At 36.3% G+C, this 22,078-nt stretch overlaps 2 protein-coding genes, 1 long non-coding RNA gene and 1 pseudogene across 5 annotated transcripts in view; 3 read left to right on the top strand and 1 right to left on the bottom strand.

Annotated features, from left to right (window-relative positions):
* The window catches only part of LOC125228588 (dystrophin), a 701,009-nt gene that overhangs the window by 262,183 nt on the left and 416,748 nt on the right, over nt 1-22,078 (top strand). The window lies entirely within an intron of this gene.
* Nucleotides 6,504-7,376, top strand: LOC125228656. The gene is made up of 2 exons (XR_007177314.1): nt 6,504-6,844; nt 6,930-7,376. It is a non-coding gene; the product is annotated as an uncharacterized LOC125228656 (long non-coding RNA).
* LOC125228636 lies at nt 12,168-17,504 on the bottom strand. Its single transcript, XM_048133294.1, has 5 exons — nt 17,366-17,504; nt 16,387-16,569; nt 15,359-15,458; nt 14,744-14,901; nt 12,168-12,378 (listed from the first exon to the last, which is right to left on the bottom strand). Exons 1-5 carry the CDS (start codon nt 17,397-17,399, stop codon nt 12,191-12,193), a joined length of 663 nt encoding a protein of 220 aa, XP_047989251.1. The 5' UTR covers nt 17,400-17,504; the 3' UTR covers nt 12,168-12,190.
* Nucleotides 21,859-21,956, top strand: LOC125233982 (annotated as a pseudogene).

A 22,078-nucleotide genomic window follows, 5' to 3' on the forward strand; every position in this document is an offset into this window, starting at 1 on the left:
AATACTCGTACATCCTAGATCTCAAAGGCTTCACATCATTAAACTTTTTCAACTATCCCTGTTACAAGCACTCGAGTTGTCTAAACAGAAGTTTTGTTCCATTTTTTATTTAAAATGATGCTCTTTTGTTCCAGGTAAGAGGAAGTTGGGGAAACATTCATCACCGTTTTTTGGTACAGTAATTTATTCACTTTGCACTTTTTATTTAAGTTTAAATGCATGCAGTAAAACTCGGAAAAATATTAAAAATGAAAGTACCTACCTACTGTTCTTATACCTAGATCTTATTTAATAATTAGCATGATTTGTTCCTGTTTTAAACGTTTATTATACTTGTGTGTTGTTTGTTTGTGGCGTAGGCGAGAGGCTGGCAACCTGTCACTGCAATGTCACAGTTTCGTTTTCTTTCAACCCCTTATTTGCCAAGAGTGGCACTGAAGCTTTAGTAGTTTCATGTGTTCTGCCTACCCCTTTATGGGATACAGGCGTGATTGTATGTATGTATGTATTATACTTGTATATTAGGCAAAGCGTAGGCTACTATAGATCTCTATGTAAACTAAATACCTAATTATTGTCTTCGCTTACTCGTTAAATAAATTAATTTATAAGTGTCTATTGTAATAGATAAAATATTGACATCACGTTAATAACTTCAAAATGAAATAATAGGTAAGTTATAAATTATATAATGTCACAATCCATGATCAATATCTAAACCAAATAAATTTAATAAACAATTTATAAGTTACTCATATAATATTTCACCGTATATATGGACTAAAGACGATATTTAATTTAGAGCTGTAAAAATAAAAAAATAAAAATAAAAAATAAAAATCATTTATTTCAGACTCAGGGTCCATAGATGGTTAGTAGAACATTACAACTCTAAAGAACTAATATTAGTGTTAGTAAGACATTTACCTAATTCTAAGACTTAAAAAACTAAAACAATTCACACTTAAAACCTAGACATGGCGACAGCGTGCAGCATTTGCCATCGGTTGAGCATGGGGCCACTTTCAAAATAACTAGAATTAAAAGTAACTAACACTTTGTACGTGTATAAAGTAAAACACAAAAATACCGAGTGACTTTTCGAACACGACACCGAAGCCTAAAAAACCCTTATTAAAATCACCTTTCGCACATTTTTACAAAAGAAAAGAAAACCTTTTATTTGTTGGAGGCATTTCGCTTAAATCTTAAAGCGCTGACAGTTACGTCAAGGAAAAAATGTTGTGAAATCAGCACCGCCCTTCCGTGTCGTGATATTATTTCTTACATTCACGTTTCACTAGATTTATTTAAATGTTTGGTATGCAAATGTTTTGAAAATGCGTCTGTTGCGTTGTTTGTGACATACGATTAATTACACTCCGTATGCATTGCCTAATTCTGTTGGGTGTACAATACACGTCTCTACATTTATCCAAAGTTCTTGTAGACAGATCTTTTTTTAACGAAAACTAATCTTTTTACCTACGAATATTCTTTCATTCGGTTTCATTTTACATTCTGTATTGGTTTTGTTTTACACATTCTATTGAATGTGTTTCAAAATTAAAAAAAAAGGTATTTTTAGTATAAATGTTGATACAATACCTTCTTTATGAATTTTGAAACAAATTCAATACAAATCAAAACTATTATCCTAAATCAGATACATAAAGAAATAGCATTGGTTATTAAAAGACACACACACACTTTCCCATTAGTAATAATAGTATGGATACTACTAATATTATAAATGGGAAAGTGTGTGTGTCTGTTTGTTTGACCGTCTTTCACGGCAAAACGGAGCGACGAATTGACATTATTTTTTAAGTGGAGATATTTGAAGGGATGGAGAGTGCCATGGGCTACTTTTTGTCTCTTTCTAATAACGCGAGCGTAGCCGCGGGCAAAACCTAGTTGCACATAAAATAAAAGCGTTCACTTTGTTTTCTTGAAAGATTCGATATGATATTATTTTAAGTATATCCACTGGTCTGAGTGAATTCCTAAGCATAAAGAATAATAGGTTACCTATTAAACCATACGTATTTTTTGTCGTAGGCATAGAATAGAATATTACAATCTTTATTAAGGGTAGGTACATATAATCTGAAATGATCCCAATTCTTCAAAAGTTTAATAAAAGTGCGTGACAAATGTGCGGTGGGATGAGTGTTGTATATGAGTGACATTTTTCTTTGCGACATATGATAAGGGGTAGTAAAACTAACACAGCTTTATTATTGTCACAAATAACTTCAAGTTTACATCCATAACCATTAGTTAGTAAGATATTTTCCAAGCCTTACGTATAATGTATTATGATATAAATGCAAAAAAGGTCAGGAATACCCTGAAAAACATGGTAATATCAATTTCAGTTCACTTTCAAAAGTTTCATTGTGTTCACAACACAACTTTTAATCGCAAAATTTACATATAGACAACCTAAACTCAGCAGTATCTAAAAATATTAACAAACCCCAATCTTTTCTAAAGTTTTAACAAAAGGAGGAAATTTTTGGCAACATTGATGTGGCCCGCGTTTGCCCCTCCTCCCCTAAATGAGGGCACGTTAAGGGGCATTATGCAAATAACAGAATACCTTCAACATACGTGTGATATGTAATGGCAGATGCGGTGGAGGGGAGATGAGTTTCTTAGGATGTTTATGGGAACAGTGGGATAGGTGTACGTATGCGTGGGTTGAAAAAATAGACATCACATGATTTTTTTTAATCTATTACAGGAATTTATACCTAAATGTGTAAATTATAAATAGTTACTCTCAAATTTTAAGCAAAAATACTAGTTATAGGAAACTTAGGAAACCAATCAAATTACATAATGTTTAGTGTTCTTACATATTCACACTCTATATAAACTGAAATACGTTTGTCATACTCGTACATGTTAATAAAAAAAGTAGTACACCTAGTTTACTGAAGTACTTATATTGTTGTTTACATAATCTTATATTAAGTGTGTAAAGTTAATAGTCTGTAATTAAGATTCTATTCTTGCTCGTAATATGTACTCAATACTTCAAACATCTTGTTATATAGACTATATAGTATTAACAAGAGTTTCATTACCTGAAAAGCCTAACTAATGTCTGCCTGTCCACTTATCTGGATCCAGACTTAGACCTAAGTAATGTCTGCGGCAACTAATCACCCGCGTTTTTATCATCTCGTAAAACTCTGTTTGTGTAAATCTTACAAATAGGCTTTTTCTTTTTATTTTCTTTAGGTCATGCCCTTGAAATGTTTTTACATAAGTCTTTAAAAATCAGTAGCAAAAAGCTGTTGTCAGACAATTAAAGTTACTTTTTCCATTTATTTCACATATTTAAGTGTATATAAGTATTTGTATATTATATATATCGTTGTCTGAGTACCCACAACACAAGCCTTCTTGAGCTTACCGTGGGGCTCAGTCAATCTGTGTAAGAATGTCCTATAATATTTATTTATTTATTTAATATTTGTGGTACTGGCATTGTATGCAGAAAATTGTATCAAGAGTGGATCAATTCTTTCGTGTGGATATTCTGACCCACCAGCCAAGATAGTTTGACTGTAATACCTAGTTCTTTAAAAAATATGAATAGATGTCTCATTATGTAATTCCTATTACCAAAACTAGGATTTTTAGAGTCCCCCATGATGGCAACGGAGAACTAGAAAAAGTTGGTTCATCCATAAAATTGAAAAAGAATTAGCATTAATTCTGCCTATGTGAAACACCATTTTCGTCAAAAATTACATTCAAGTACAGTTCAGTCTCAGTTTAATTTATACCGAAAATTTCTAAATCTAAAAATAATAACCCCAAATAATGATAAACTCATCAATCTCTCGTTCAATATAATTATATTCGCGGAAAGAGTAATGTCGGCCTAGCCAAATGGCAATCGTTGACGCTAGACGCCGATCGAAACGCACTCTGGCCAAGAGCATACACCTTTTTCTTTTGTTGACCCAGGGGGAATCCGTTATGGATCCCACTGGCCCGGGAGAAGCCAGTGGGTATGTCCGACTCGCACGGACTAAACCGGACTGTTTGGACGGGGTTTCGGGCACTCGGTTCTAGGACTCCGATACCCCGTCAGCGTTGCCCTTGCGGGCCCTTCTCGAAGACTGCTTAGGCAGCTTACTGCGCTGAAGGCCCTCGGAACACGAGAGGGCCTTCCAGCTCGGAACCTCGTTTAGGCAGGTGATGGGACTCCCGATCCATCACCCGCAGGTTCCATGGGCGCCAGAAGAGTTCCGGCGCCCGGCGGTGGACATGGTCTTTGGTTCCACCGCTAACCAAGTCGGCCGCAAAGGATAGGGAAAACGGAGAGCGTACACCTATCTTAAAGGTCGACAACCCACGTCCAACCCTTCTGGTGTTTCTGGTGTCCATTTGCGGCAGATATCGCTTACCATCAGACGACCAGTCGTCTCGTTTGACTCCTATCGCATAAAAAAGAATAGGGAAGAGCGACAAAGATAACGATATTATCGTAAGCGTTTGCATTTGGCTACGCACCCTGCATTAACGGTCCATCGTCGTAAGCGTTTGCATTTGGCTACGTACCCTGCATTAACGGTCCATCGTATTATCTTTGTTCTTTCTCCCCGAAGATGGATACGAAAATGAAAGAGCACTTTAATTAAACCGGGAAACTGATGAATATGGATTTGGTATTGAATGTAAATGTTATCCTTTATACTTTTCAAAGAGGTGACGTGGGTAGTCATCGAAAAATGTGTTTTATAAAAGAAAAAGTTTTCAAAAAGTGAACACGGAAGAATATCTACTTTTATTTCAAGTTTTTGAAACTCAATGATTAATTTTAGACCGAGGATTATTTATAATATAATTATGTACTATTTTCATACTATATATGTGACGTTGAATGTCGCTTTACCCAGATAACGGCAAATATTTTGATGTTATTATGAGTAGAAATTACAAATATTAAGTACCGAAGTGTCCGATCAACCGCGAACTTTCTTTTTCAGATTCCCGGGAAATACTACGTATTTTGTTTGTATACGGAATTTCATGATTTATTTTGTTTTATTTTATTTCAAATACGTTACACTGTATGACAGTAAAAAGTAAAGCACTGAGTAACTAAAAGACATAAAAGCATAACAAATAAATGATAAATTAAAAATAAATTGCATGATAAATTGTTATAAACCATTCCCAAAAAATGCAACACCCACGTAGTGAAAACTACACATAAAACAACCTTAAATCAAACGTCTACAAACTACAGCACTTAATTTGACAGAAAAGTTACAATCTCCTACAATGTAAAAAAAACCCTACAATATAGTTTCAGAGTTGAAAATAGTATGGGCGTGTAGACGCGTTCAAAAAAACTTCATTACATTCTCCGTCAATGCAAAAGGGACTTAAGAGTAAAGTGTTAAAGTAGAGAATAGTGCGAGGGTGTAAAGTGTGCAGCTTTCATCCTCTCCGTCTGTCTGTATGACAAATTGCGGCGGCGATTAATGATGCGACGATCTCTTGAGATAATTCTGCTTGATTCATTGGTGTCGGCTCGGGGACTATGTTTGAACAATAGATATAGTGAAGTGGAGGGTCTTACACGTTGGGAACTAGAGAATTGAAATCATACTTTAATATTATGTTATTTTTATTTCTTATTAAAGTTTAAGGGTCCACTGAAAATTAGCGTCGTGGCACTATGTGCTCCGACACATACTGAGTAGCATCCTCTTTGGAACAACAATCTGTACATTTACCACTTATGTGACTGCCAAGATGTAACGTGTTGTTTCGAATACATTTTATTTTATTTCATTTCATTCATCCATTTCATTTAATTTGGCTTAGGTGAATAATCATCATTCATCTTGTTCCACATTACTTACACCTTAAATAAGTTTTTCGCAAAAAAAAAAAACATTTTTGGCACAAGATTTTATCGCCGACTGTACTTTTCTTTTAGCAGTCATCTGCTGCTCTCCGAGATGTTTCTATAAACCCCTTACTCAATGCGGATACGACATTTCATTACAGAGTTCCTAATGGCCACCTTTCTGGTCCATCATCAGATCAGCTCCATGATACCATAATATTCAGTCATGTGATTTACATACGAGGTATGTGGAAAATGTAAGCTCAATTGATTAAAGACTGATATCTGCTTCAAAATTGAGTCGCAAGATGTCACCCGAACATACATACATACATACTACATATATGCTTACATTGTGCAAGTTAAATAAAAGCTTGTAAAACAACTCCTGGAGTACTCAAGTCCCGAATTCATCGAGAGCAGAACTTACTACTCCTATGTTGAGTTTTTGTGGGTCTATAGCATTACTCGGTAGCATGAACGTTATTGAAAATGTGTGCAATTTTTCAACATCATCATCATCTTTTATCACCATCATCATCTTTCATCATCATCATCATCTTTCATCATCATTATATCAGCCCTCTTCTAGCCCTCTTTTCAAGTACGTCACTAAGGGCCGGTTGCACCAGCACACTTTGACGCCCCCTTCATCGTTAAAGATGGCTCCGACGACCGTTAAGTCCATATTTGCGTTGCACCATGCCATCCGTCAGTAAAAGGGTTACGATTCATTTAACCGGTGCCAGAGCACCGGTTAACGGCTCGTATTAGGTAAATCTAGGAACCAAAATGGCGGCCAATGTTTTGAATTTGTCCCGTATTTCACGAGTTTATGCTTATTTTAAAATAATTTGAGCTATTAGCAATGTAAAATACTTACAAAACGTTTAAAACAGTAAAAATGTGGAAGTAACTAAACATAAAAAAGTGACAGTGACACACCAGAGTGGTTTTAAGGTTATTTTAATTGCGCGACGATTTGTGTTTGTAAACACCTTTAATTTAATTTATTTTGTTAATAAATGTGTGTGTTTATATTTAGATCGAGTGCAGAATGAGCTTCAGTTGAATATATAATCGATCGATGCTGTAAGAAATTCACAAGTGCGTCCTATGAGATCAAAATTCGACAGCAAATAATGAAAACTATTTGTCGACAATACAGTCTTTAAAAGAGTCTTGGTATATTTGGAATCACGAATAAAATAATAAATATCCTGGAAAAAGTTGTGGATCCATTATGACATCCGAAATCAGGGCGAGAATAACGACAAACATTGTATAAAATCCGACCTTCAAAATCGTATCTCGCGACAGGAATCAACTTTCGTTTTAAACTATACACGTCTATGAGACATACGAAATGAAGTATTTTAGTGTGAAGCAAATGTGTTGGGACAATCTACACAACTTTTAGGCAACAGCATAGGCAAGATATCAGTGAAAAAATGTAAAGAAAATGTTATTATAATACTTCTGTTCATACCTACTTATCCGAGTTTTATTTCACCTTTTATAACTTTTTCATAAACCTATAATGCAAAAACTTTGCAGTAGTCAACTTAAATTATTTACATTTAACATGTTCAGTGCTGGCGTCACAAAGTTTGAGACCAAAATAATCCTCCTCCTATGTCGGTGACACAGCAAAGTTGACTTATGCCGGTGGCATAGGAATGAGAATTTATTTGTTTCTACCAGCATAGTGTAGGCTTTTAGTAAAACAGTGGGATGAACGTGAATTCATATTATTCATAAACACTCCGGGCAGAGAGATGCAATCTTGAGTTTGACTAGTGCAAAGACAAAGTTGACAATCAAGCATGTATTTCAGCTAATTAAATACATAAAGCTAACCAACATGAAAGCAATAAAGATTTTATCCTCAATAGTAATGCAAACATGGTAAGTATCTGCTTGAAATACACTTTTCTCAAACATGCAATGAAATATTGTCTTTACGTTCCTTAAAATGGGCTGGGAAGTTTCGCTTTTTGGGCGCAACAACTCGAGAGGACTGTAAAGGGATTTCATATTATTTTTCAGGCCTAGGCCTGCAAAGTAACTTTTTTTTATAAAATATTGTCCTTTAGAGCATTTTTTTTTATTTCATTGTATGTTTGAGAAAAGCACTATACATGCCTCGGCGTGAAAACGGATTCCCGGCCTCGTATCCCTATCCGGCCTCGCTCGCACGCTCGCTCGGCCGTATATACCCACTTGGCCGGAAATCCTCATTTTCCCGGCCTCTGATGTAATGTACTATTACTTAAACCTAAATTTTTCATGTCGGTCAGGGATAAATTCTTGACACTAAAATCTTCTAACAATTTTAAAGTATTATTACCTACTACTAAAAGTCCTCAAATTGTATTTCATAATTTGTGTTGCTTTGATATAAATAATGCAGCTGAACATTTCTAAAATAAACCAGAGTCTAAGATTTCATAAGTGGGCACACATAGTTCTGTACTTATTTTTCAGCATACTGTTGAGGGTGGGCTTGTGAATTTTGTGGCATGTCAGAGCGTTATCAGACTTTTCAGTAGCAGTATATATAGGCAAAATAATTTCTAGTTGTGTCATGCTAATTTAGAAACTTTACTTACTATTCTGGAAAGAAGAAATATACCTATGTGAAATTAAAACAACAGTAATTTCATGGGTTTATCTACACCTCAAAAAAAGGCAATTATAACTTGAATAAGCAGATAGTTATAATAAGAGTATAGTGGGAAACAATGACTATACAGGAAGGTAGATAAAATCCTGTATTGTTCATGAATAAAGTACTAATTATCATAAACTGTGACACTAGGTAAGTTAAAAAGAAAGAAATATTATAGGTAGGACTTTATTTTTACACAGATTGACCGAGTTCCATGATAGTTTAATAATAATAATGCTTGTGTTGTGGGTTACTCAGACAATAATATAATTATGTAAACACTTGATTATATAGAAAACTTACATACTCTGGAAAAAATGTGTCTGCCGGCCACATTTAAACTATCGGTGCTGTTCTCTAACATGTGAATAAATGGATTGGTCCCAATAGATGCCAGCCTCAAACATATTGCAGTGAAAATGTGGTCTTTAGAATAAGCATTCTATTTCCAATTTTATAACCACAATTTTCAATGGGTTGGGGTAGTGTGAGACTGTAGGTATAGTCATTTGGCCTTTACTCTCCCTACCTAAACAGGATATTAGTGTGAAATGGCACATAAAGTAACAAAAATATATTTTATTAACAAAATTGAAATTCTGATGATAATAATTTGTAAAACTTTATTTTCTATAAGTTTCTCCCAGACTTCCAGTTAATTTCATAGTATAATTTGTTGATTTCTAGAACAGATTCCCTTGTAGAACTTTCATCTTGACGTCCATATCGAATGGTGTAAATCAAATCTGAAAAGAAAGCAACATGTAACTTATTATTATATTTAGTACTTAATAATCCTTTTCAAACACAACAAAATTTAAGTAAAAGTACATAAATAAACTTAAATGTCTGCTACTACAAACAGTTTTGTCATTAATCTTATTGGAAATTTTGCCATAGGCTGTGTGCTGTGTATGACATTGAACTTACCTAGTACTGCACCAAAAGTATGCTAATTTGTTTTATAGCCAGTTCACGGAATAAAGGCTATGCATTTGGGTAAGAGGTCTGTAATAAGCTACCTATAATTATTATAATACTCATGAGAAAACTTGCCTGGTAATTGGTTCCTTCATTCCTTGTTACAAAGGCTTTTAGGTTGGAAAAATCCACGAAAGTCGTAGAGACGCGTCCTTTTCATGCGTCATGAATATATATTAAGATAACCACGAACACAAGTGTACATAAGTGGTGTAAATTGTTAAATACATATTTCGATAAGAGCTGCAAAGAAAGTTTAGTTTGCGCTAGTTTGCGCCTAAGTTTTTTTTTAAATAAAGATTTTGACATTTATATGATTGGGTTGCTATATGAAAAATCAATTCTACCATAAAAATGTTGGTAGGATTTCATTCTCGACCTGGCATCACAGTTAGCGGTTACGTGCAGTAATTTTTGGGTTGGTGCAACGCAATTCATTAACAAATCGTTAAGTCCCCCACGTAATCGGTAAAATTTTACGAACAGAGCCTACATTTACAGGTGGTTTGGTGCAACTGGCCCTAAGTCGAAAACTTATAGTAGAAGTCTCTGGACACTTTTTTGGCACTTGAAAAACTCTTAATTCTAGAACTCCATTTTCAACTGGGTCTATATTCTGTTTAATCAATCAAACGTTTATTTCTGATTTTTTACATTCCATATGTTGGTTAGTAACAAGAAAAATTATAGTGTTATATAAATATGTATTAAAAGGCCCTGAGAATTTCGAGAAGTGTTGATCTGCAGTCGCCATCATTAATACAAAGTGTCAATTTGTTTAAGAATAATTAAAATCTCAATTAAGAAGAGCAGTGGTGCGTAAATTCGTCATTACATCGTCAGATTGCTTTAACTTTATGTATGATTTTAAATTTTATTAATAATTTATAAGCCCTTTAGGCTATGTACCAAGGATGCTAGCGACATTTCCTCGCTGTATCGCAATGATACGTTGCGAGAGGAAGTCGCGGGCTTCGGTCACCAGTCAAATCAACCAGTCGCTTAGCGATTTGTGCGAAAACCTCGTGCACGCTGGGACCCCGTGTCATCAGTTCGGCAGGACGGGCGAGCGTGTATGCAATCTATGCAATGTCCACTTTGGACACTTGTACACCGTGTTTCACTTAACACTAAAAACCTGAAAACAGTTTGTTCAGAATCGAGAGTAGAATCGATTGAGCTATATCTTGATGGGGGTAATATTTTTATTTAAATTAGTATTATTAGTTATTTTTTACGTGCCCATTCTATTGTACTCGTAATACAACATTGTGTATATCGCATTGCTAGAGGTTGTTTACCTTTTTCAGTATTTAGGGGTATTAATACTGGCCGGTTACTTGGACGATTATTTTTTCCGCTACTAGTTTGACGTTGTTTATCAGTTTAATCTTAATGTTTATCATAAGTCATAACAAATTGAACTCGTACCTAATTACAACCTTGTCATTTTGAATATTGAGTTTATTTGCTTACTGCGATTACCTGTCCAATTTGAAGTTTACTGTGACAAAGCTTTAAAGTGTTTTACAGTGACATCTTAGCTGTCTATTGGTAAACCTTATGTCGTTGCAATAACGTACACAAATAAATAGTCTTATGGTTTATGATGGTAGTTAGCAATTATTTTATTGAGTGTAGAGCTAAAAGTCAAGTAGAGCTGTACAGAAAATTAAAAATTCAATTAAAAAAAAAGTAACGATCAGATTAAAAGATGAATACTCTAGATGAGTTTAAAAAAATAAAAATCAGTTGGGGTGTCTCAGGTTTTGAGTGATACCGGAAACACCGTGTATAAGCTTCCACTGTTTGACAAGCACGCCGCACGCCTCGCCCAATATGAGCGTGCATTCAGACCCTTACACTTACCAAAAGCTACAAAATGATTTTTTATACTACGTCGGTGCCAAACAAGCATATGGTCCGCCTGATGGAAAGCGGTCACCGTAACCTATGCCACTGCAACTCAAAGAGTGTCGCATGCGCGTTGCCACCCCATTAAAAACTTGTACACTCCCTTTTGCAGTGTTAAGTAGTACACAGCAAAAAGGAGTGTACAAGTTCCAAGGAGGGTTAAAAAAAAAAAAATACAAAATCATTTATTCAGCAAATAGGCCACGGGGGCACTTTTACATGTCAACATTACAGAGTATTCATTAAAGTTAAACAAATGAAATTAATAGAAATATTAACTAAAAATATTAATCATAAGCAAAGTAGCTATACACTGATATAGAATTAGAGATGTATAAAGTCTCTAAATGTCATATTATTACTAACTATAATCAATACATAAAGAAAGTGCAAACAGATACAAAGATAAAAGAAATCTATGTTCGGGTTGTCGACGACTCAAAGGACAATAGACCTTCCGTCGTCAGCACACCGCACCCTCGCTGAGCTCTGGCAGCCTTACTCGCCGGCAGGAACACAACACTATGAGTAGGGTATAGTGCTATTTGGCTGCGGTAATCTGTAAGGCGTAGGTACGTCTCCAGACTCTCCAGGCTCTGCTCTAGATTCGAACGAGACGGTATCCGCTGTGCTGTGCCCTACACTACACAAAGCGGAATATCATTCGCTATGCCCTCCTACCAAATTATGGGTAGCATTTTAATGATACTCTTTAGTTTTTAAAAGTGTTTATTAAATAATCAAGCGTCTCCGCTATCAGATTTCCTCGCGGAGCTGGAGGAGCCCTCGTCGGTAGACTCTTCAGTTTCCGTGCTCTTGCCGCTGGTGTCGTCCGGCAGCTTGACTTGGTAGTCGTAGAAGAAGTGCCGACCGCCTTGGTAGCCCATGGCTGACTCGTCGCAGCGGTGGTCGTTGACCTTCACGAACACTGCAACATATTGTCGTCATGGTTTAATATTTCGGGGCACTATCAAATTTACCTTATCGTTAAACGACCATATTATAGCTGTATCTGGATTGCGTCATGTCTGTGGCATAGATATGAATGCAAAATTTATGATTTATAAATGTATTTTTTTTTATTTCTTTATTACTTAATAGACATAAAACGCCAAATGGACCGATGTACATATTTTTACGACTCTGGTATTTATACGATTACTTATATGTATTAATTATTTTACTTCAGACATAATATCATAACTCATTGTTTTCATATCAATCAACTTATGTCACTTTTGGCTTATTGTGTATTTTATGCAATCATAAGGACCATTTATATTTCCACTATTTGCAGACGTTTGACTACTTACTCATTTATTATATAATAATTATTTGTCATTCATATTGACTCTTTCCTGACTATTTCTACTTTGATATCGTCCAGCTGAAGTGACTCTATTCTGACTGTGTATTTTACGTTATAACCGACTTACAAAAAAAAAGTTGAAATGGTCGTTTAGGGAAATTTGATAGTGACCCAATGTTTCCATACGTTATAGTTTATTCATAGTCGTAGAAAAAGTGCCGGCCGCCGTTGTAGCCGAGGATTTCGCAGCGGCGGTCGTGGATTTTCACGTATGTTTGTATGTATAAGCTTTATTGTACATAAAAGAAGAGACATAGCAAAAGAATCAATAAAATACAATGAAAACGAAATAATCCCTTAACAGGATCTCTTCCAGTTAATCGTTGAGGAAATGCGTAGAAGCGAAATAAAGATTCTTGACAAATAAATTTAAAAATTTACAACCGCTAAAAATAATGAAATTCAAATTTTGAATACACATAATTATGATTAAATGAGTCACCACACTACGTTAATTTGGTTTTAATAGATAAACTAACATCAATTTGAAAGGGATATTTTGTAGTTTTTTATAACATTTTACTAAAATGTAAAACGGTAGAATTAATGGTAAAATCCTCCCTATTATATACAATTTACTAAACACACTGTCCAGCGTCCATGCAGTCGCATGTTACGACGTGGCATACTAATATTCCAATTTGCGGCCCTTGTAACTCGGGCGTCCCCCAGGGATGACCCGTGGCTTCCGGAGACGTCCGTTTGGAAACTGCGTCAACTTGACAACTCCGGTTGACGTATAATGGGGCATGAGGGTCAGACAACGGAATTATAAAAATGACAAACGTACATAAGTTCATGGTAGGTAGAGAGAAACTGCTCGAGTTTCAGTGCCACTTTTTTTTTTTTTTTTTTTTTATTATAAATGGGCTTACTCTTGACCACAGACTAGCCAAAGGCAAAGACGTGGCCTACGATGGAGTGAGCTCGCCCAGAAGATGCCTGTTCACTCTTGATTTGAAGGTTGCCGGGTTATATGAGCTCGGAAATATAGCCGCCGGCAAGGAATTCCACTCCTTGGCAGTGCGCATAAGAAAAGAAGAAGCAAAGCGCTTCGTGCGGATTCGTGGAATATCCACCAATTTTAGCAAATATTGGGTCGAAAGAAAAACAATACGATAGGTTGACGCAGTGACTGATTGCTAACTCATCGCTCACACCATTTGACTGATTGCTAGCCCATTGCCCATTACACAATTTGACCCATAATCCCACATTCTATGATACCCATTGAAGGAAACAGGGTGGTGTATGTCTTAACCCGTCACCACACAGGGCTTATATAAAAAAATAAAGGGACAAAAATACTTCTAATGTCAACTTAGAAATACAAATGACTTTTATAAAACAATATTTAATGCAATATTCTGATATTTGGCAAACTATCAACTTTAGAAATTTACCAACTCATATCGAACCAGGATTTAAATGGTTTTTGGTACCTTTGGAGAATAAGTGCCTCTCAAAAACATAAGCCCAAACCTAAGAAAACCAAAAACTGACACCATCGCACAATTGAGGATCACATTAACAGATTTGGTTGTTCTTAAAATCCATCCCATCCTGGCAGTTTCTGTAGTACATCATGCACTTACTTTTCCTTCTGAAGATCTTTGACGCGACCTGTTCCTAGAAGTAGTTTAAGAAACTAGATGGAAAGAGAGGAAGATAAGTAGGAGAAACTATTTTAACCAAATAAAACAAAAGTCTTAGGGTCATGACAAATCAGGTTAAGGAGTTAGCACAGGATCGGTCGAGTTGTAGATTGCTCCACTGAGAAGATCACAGCTCTTGACCTTTCGTATACGCGTGTCAAAAATTTGTCATTTATCAAGTAATACATTCATGTTAAAGTTGAAACATATGGAACAGATCTGCTACTAAGCATACGAGAGGTTAAGTGTGAAGAAGAAGAAGACCTTACTAGTGCCATCCTGGCAGTTCCTGTAGTACATCATGCACTCGCTCTTGAAGGAGCGCCGCGCGCGCTGGTAGCCGCCGCATATCCACTTGATGGTCGGGTCGCGCCACTTCTTGGTCATCTCCTCGGGGCATGGGGTGCACTTGCGATGCCATTTTCTCCTGAAAATTGTAAATTAAATATTTCAAAACATTTTAGGGATATATTACATCTCACTAGATGAATGGATGGATGATTAGATGGAAAGATGACATCTGCCAACTAGCTGGCGAGAACTTGATGCGGATGGCAATGGACCGACAAGCATGGAGGAATGGAAAGGATGCTTATGTCCGAAGACGGGCGCTTTGAAGGCTGCTATAGATATATAGATAGATAGATTACATCTCACTGCTGGGTATATAGTTTCAACGCTAGCGTAAACTGCTGCCCAATGCGGTTTGTGAACTTCACATGCACCTTTGAATTTATTCCAAGTTGTATGCAGATCTACTTTCGAAATATAGGTACATGAGAATGTAATTTTGGTTCAAGCAAGAAATCTTAAACGTCAAAAACTTAAAGGCTCTGCTTGATGCTGAAATATATCTGAGAATAATAATTATAACAAATAACAACCATCCTCCTCCTACAAGCGGTTTGCGTTGTTTTTCTTCAGAGGAGCTTTCTCCGGACGACTGCAGTCCCAGAGAGTCTCCTGAAGATTTCTTACTTTTCCCTGAAACAGAAGTTACATGAAACAGGCATTTGTTGATAACGGCGCTAAAATTAATCCAGAAGTATTATAGGTGTGTAGTTTTTTACGGTAGGTATATCTCTTTAGGCCGCTGGGTCATTCTTCAGAACGTGGACGTACAGTGCGATTAAAATCAGTTAATGATTCGGCTTTACCCTTCGGCTTCGGCTCTTATCGGGATCGCATAAGTGCGAGCAAGATAGATATAAAAACCGAATCGTTAACTGATGTAACGTACTGTAAATACGAGTAGCCAAGCCTGCCTAAGGTAGGCTCTTCACATTACCTTATTATAACGAATTATCTGTATTTTGGCTATGATTTGTTTTATCACAATATAACTGTGTAAAAGGCGTTGGCACTTGACACTGACAATTCTGTGCCTATTTCTGGTTTGTTATGTAACATTGTTACTCAGCGTGAGTATTTCCTTGTTGAACGGCAAAGTCGGGCGACAATTGTCACTGTTGTGAAATAAGCCACTGATCATTTCCATAAGCGTTAAGAATAGTTATTTGTTTTACAAGGGGGCAAAGTAGTTGTTTAACCGCACGTGCCAATATTGATACCCGAGCAAGCGAAAGATTCCAAAAAGTGGAATCTTGAGCGTTGCGAGGGTTTCAAGGCACGAAGGTTAAACAAACTTTACCACCGAGTGAAACACAAAATTTTTCACCACATGCACCAACATGAACAAAATACTGACTATAAAATATCAAAATAAATGAAATCCATCAATTTATTCAATATTTATGATTCAAAATCATCATTTATAGGTAAAATCTAGCTGCCAGATTAAGACATCGAGTTAAAATGACTTTGCCCCCTTGTGGATAAAATGCAAATTTGCTATCTGTTTTCGAATAGCAAAGAAAGCCTTTACCAGTTGGTGTGGTGAAAAGATATTTACCGATCATTTTTTCTCCCGACGACGAAGACGTGGATCTCCTCGCCTTCATCCGATGCCCAGATCTCCTCGCCACTACCAAACTCTTCCCTGCTATCGTGTTGTTGACGGCTCCAGAGGTTGTGGCGACGTTCACCTCGTTCAGGTGATTAGGCACGGGGAAGATGCTGCCTATGGCAGCGTGCGCTTGAATATAAGAATAACGTTATTTTACTAAGGGTCGGTTGCACCAAACCGTCTGTCACCGTCAAAACGTTTGCTAAATGTTATTGTATGAGAAGTTCCTTAGACCTCTGGCGCGTGACGATGATGTGTCTGTTAACAGTGTTTGATGCAACTGTTTGATTCAAAAGAACACAAGCGTTCTTGAGCTTAGCGTGGGACCACGTGAAGTCAATCTGTGTAATAATGCTTTATAATATTTATTTATTCAAATTTGCTTACAATAACTACAATAAACACCTTTAAATCCTCTACTCTATGTTTACTTACATTTCTATTTACTAATGGATTAGTGGTAAACAAATAAACAGATTATTTATCTCTCAGTTTCATTTACCTATATACTTTCATTCTTTCTCAGTTTTTAATGACCTTTAATTTGGCCTTTATAAGTAACCCCGAGTTATTTTCTTAACTTTAGAACGAATAAATGGCCGTTACTAATTTATTAGCAAATACCTATTTTATAATAATCAAAAATACCTTGTTAATGCATTTTTTTGCATTATAAGATCTACGAGTTGCAAGATTTTTTGTTGTTATCTTATTGGTTCAGCAATAGATTTTTCACCAGGAGCCCATTTCTTGAAGCTACAAGTTACAATTTACAAGTGGTAGTCAATGTCTAATATGACAAGTTGGAAAGTGACTTCCGCATGTAACTTGTAACTTTCAGTTTTGAGAAATGGGCCCCAGTACTAGTCCTCCTAAAAATAGTTGAAAAATATCGAGTATATATCGTACATGAAAAATAGCTTACCGAACGCCAGCAGAGCTACGCAACGCACTTGCATTTCGCAATGCACTCCGCGGCACCGCACTCCGCCACCGGTCGTAAATTGGGCGAAAATACTTTTATGGACTCAATTCGTGTTGTTTACGATAAATCGCAATTTCGCTGAACCGCCATTAACTCTAGGGTTTTAACCAAATAAATATAGACTTCACGTTCAATAGGAGGTATTTTTACATTTAGTGAAGGTACGTATGTACTTCACTTCAACAGATTTCCCTCCCAGATTTTACCAAAGAAGGTTAGAGAAGTTTTTCTTATCAATATTCTGACAATCGTATTCTATGTAAAAAATCGTGTTTCACTTATAAAATAATAAATAAATATTAATAAATATTATAGGACATTCTAACACAGATTGACTGAGTACCACGGTAAGCTAAGGAAGGCTTGTGATGTGGGTACTCAGACAACGATATATATAATATACAAATACTTATATACATAGAAAACATCCATGACTCAGGTACAAATATCTGTGCTCATCACACAAATAAATGCCCTTACCGGGATTCGAACCCGGGACCGCGGCTTAGCAGGCAGGGTCACTACCCGCTAGGCCAGACCGGTCGTCAAATACTTACTTATAAGCGATTTAAATGTCAAACACAATAATGCTACATACGAGTACGGTATAGATAGAATATATCAGTGTCAAAAATGTTTTAATTTGAGAAAATGTCATTTTTGCCTTACTCTGAAGGATATCATAATATATCGCAGTGGTCTCTTACTTAAAATATATCATAGATGAAGTGTTCGTATTTGGCAATTAGATCGTATAAAGACAGGCGCAACGGCTACTTGAACTATGTGCCGATTTTGTAGTTAGCTTGCAGCCGGTGTACCGTTAGTATGCAAGTTGAGTTGCAGTTAAGTTGCAGACGGTCCTCTGTCCTTAATCGTAACATCCCGCGGACCCGTCTTGAAGTAAACCTACAAAACATGAAATCGGTGATTTGATTGCGCCCCAGTTTTCCCATGACCTGCAGTCACGTTCGGCTTATTGCTACCTAATAACCGGACGCCGGACAATCTGGCTTGTTACGGCACACATACACGCCTTGATGAAAGCTTTGAGATGATTGTGTAGGCAATCGGGAGAAAAGATGTGAGGAGCATCGTTAATTGTTAGATAATACATACATACAATCATGCCTGTATCCTATAAAAGATTAGGCAGAGCACATGAAACTACTCAAGTTTCAGTGCCACTCTTGGCAAGTAAGGTGTTGAATAAAAACGAAATTGTGACATTGCAGTGACAGGTTGCCAGCCACAATTTAGCCCATATCCCACTGCCAACTTCTACAAGACACGAGACCCACGGGAATATAAGGGGTGGTGAAAGTACAGTCAACCAATTGGAATCTTAGGCCACTGTAGAACTATGTCATAGTGACGTTATAAATCAGATTGTAAGAAATCTCTTACTGCTTGTCATTTTGACATGGTTGTAGAGTGGCCTAGGGTTCCAATTGGTTGACTGTTCGTAGTTGTAGAAAATACCTGTTACGAAAATCTAGACAGTTTTTTTTACCTCAGTCGCGGAGTTGTAAAAGCATAAAAAATTGATGATCAAACGAACTTACCAAGTGAAGTTCGATCACAATTATGTGAGCAACTTCATTCGACGCGATTTATTGTTTACATATTGTAGTTACGCCCCCACGCATCAGCCTTGCACGGTTTTTAAAGGTTTATTTTTCTTTTATACTGGCAACACTAAAAAAAAAAACTTGCTCCCACTCCCTCGGTGTCATGGCAGGTCCACTAACCGCCATTTTCCAATCATTTTGTTTACAGCATAAATATTGAGGAATTATTTCACCATTTTGAAGTAGAAAGTAGGGTAGGGTGACGTCAGTCAACAATCTTTTTAATATTGAGGGTGGGTTGTTATAAATCGCGTCGAATGAAGTTGCTCACATAATTGTGATCGAACTTCACTTGGTAAGTTCGTTTGATCATCAATTATATTTCGCAACTTCATTCTTTGCGATTTATTGTTTACATATTGTAGGATGTTCAGAGCACAAAATGTGAAATAATTCTCAAACCCACAAAGGAGATAAAATAACTGAAATTGGAGCCATAGACCTACCCCTTTCAAAAGGTAGGTATAATATTAAGCTTCCTACCGTTATTTGAAGCCTATTTTATTATATTTGAGAGAGCAATCCTGTTAACAGATGACGTAGCGGTTCACATATTAGCTGACAGTAGTCGCCATTATCCCCACCACCAGTTTTACCCTTCCAGTTTTATCCCCTCACCACCGGGCGGTGGCGCCTACGGGCGCCGTTTGCCTCATTGGCGTTCTGTTCTTCGGAGCGTACGGTTCACTACAAAAAATTCTTAGAATTTCTGAGATTCTTAAAATTTTTTGTAAGTAAAAAATATGTAATATTTTACAAAATATTTCATATTTTAACGGTTTTACCGTTCGATTATAAATAATAAAACGTGACGGACATTCCTTGTCCGTCGCAATATTTTTAGATAAGCTGACATTTCGAGCGCAGCGAAGGCGTCGCGGTAAGTAAGCGACGAGCATTTGTTTTACTTTATTTACAGTGAATCGGTTCGCCATAAGCACGGATCAGGTCATTGAGAATTGAGACAGTTTAAATTAGACCACGATTTCATAAATTGTTCGTTAGTTATAAAAAGAAAGGCGCATCTTTGTCGTCATAATTTATAAGTTGTTAAATGGTCGCGGTCTCATTCCTGAATAAGCATATTTTGCAGAAATGTCTGTTTGATGCAAAGTTTACGTTCTTAACGGTTGCTAAGTAATTAAACTTTTTGCACAAGCCTGCGCAAGGATAAAGTGCATCCTATTAGGATACTTGATTACTATTTTGTGAGGGACGCTTAAATTTTTATGACCTGATATTTTCCGTGCATATCCCCAGTATTATTACTATGCAGGCTATGGCGTGTAACAGTGATTGCTTTCAAAATTTTGATAGTCTCGCAAGAAGCTAAGATGCAATTCATTAACGATTAAGTAGATAAAACCTAGGACACGTTTAAAACCTTGTTGTATCAACTTGTAAAGGTTCTAGTGTCATATTGGATTCCCTATTGGGGTCCGGTCTATTATGTTATTTTCTTCATTCTTAATTAAAGAGTGCCTACTATTGATGCACAGTATCGTTCTAAGTGTAAGCGTTGAATAAAATTCCGGTACTAATAATAATAATAGACTTACTGGAAGTTTGCTACTCTAGCTAAAGTAAAAGATTTTGAGTGAAACCCCCGTATGTGATATAAAATTGTAATGTGATATACATGCTTTTCTATGTCTAAAAAATGGCTATTTCACCCTATGTCTATAGTGTGAGGTCTGAGATTTACCAGAATAACCATTATTATTTAAAGTAGGTACCTACTCTGTTGTAAATTACCACATACAGGAGAGTCACTATTGATCTTTTGCTTCTATCCAAATAGGATTTATAAATAAATAGTAAGTAGCTGTCTGCTGATTTAAGTAAACAAGTTGTTGTGCAATAAATTTATTATTATTCTGCTGCGCAAGCAGATGTGTTGACTATGCAGTATTTGTATCAGCTCATATCCTAGATTTGGCGTTACAAAGAAAAGACCCGAAATTTGTTTTTTATTCGAATACCTACTCTAATAATTTCCGCTTGCGCAAGGCGTAAAGAGACATCATTATAATAACATTGTTGCTTGGGATATCCATTGAGACCATTTGCGAGGCTGGGCAAATGTTAGCGCGAAATCCGTGTAAATAGGAATGTTTCCGCCAAGCCTATGTATCTAATCTTAATTACTCGTACTTCCGTCTGCGCAAGACGTGTAAGTATTTCTACTTACCCAACAAATAACAAGCCTGCGCAAGGCCTTTGTTTGTTAGAACTTTATAAAGACTTTCTAGGAAAATTGTTTTGAACTTGATAGGTTCAGTAGTTTTTGAGAAAAATACGGAAAACTACGGAACCCTACACTTTTTTTTTTGTTATTTGACTGCTACACTAGCAGACGAAATAAAAGAAAGGAGCCTATGAGACTATCTATCTAGTGTAATGAATTACCAATAATATAGCAAGCCCGTCCTGGCCTGCGCAATGTAGCTTATGTAGCGTGATCATAGACTTGCCTTTTTATAAAATTTTATCTGCCATTCCATAATATTCATAATTTGCCTGCGTAAGGCGTGTGAATGTTATGAATATATTGTGAATATTCAGCCAACGAAACATAATCTCTGAAGAGATTTTGGCCGTCACGGCTATAGCCTCCGCAGGGCGTGTTAAACTTACAACTCAGCTCTCTGCTAGAACTATCAGGAACCGGATATTCTTAAATTAATGTAAACAGCATTCTTAAACTGGTTTTGCAGGGTTTAAGTAGGTAAGCAAGATATGATAGAACATATGTATTAGCCTGTTACATATCGCTAAACAAGTGCTTTGATAATGCAAGTAGTATTTGCTTCGGCAGTACATATACTTAAATTGGAATGACAGAATATTAGCATAGCCCCTGCGTAGGGAAGACCCGCAAAGTGGTTAATTAAGCGTCTGGCCATATTACAATAACATAAATATATGCTTCCGCAAAGCAACCACAAGTCATATACTGTGTATTATTGCGTATCGGGCTACTACCACGAAAACGCATGCTATTAAGTAAATATACATTTCA

The sequence above is a fragment of the Leguminivora glycinivorella genome, chromosome 1 (genome assembly GCF_023078275.1).
Source record: "Leguminivora glycinivorella isolate SPB_JAAS2020 chromosome 1, LegGlyc_1.1, whole genome shotgun sequence".
NCBI lineage: Eukaryota > Metazoa > Arthropoda > Insecta > Lepidoptera > Tortricidae > Leguminivora > Leguminivora glycinivorella.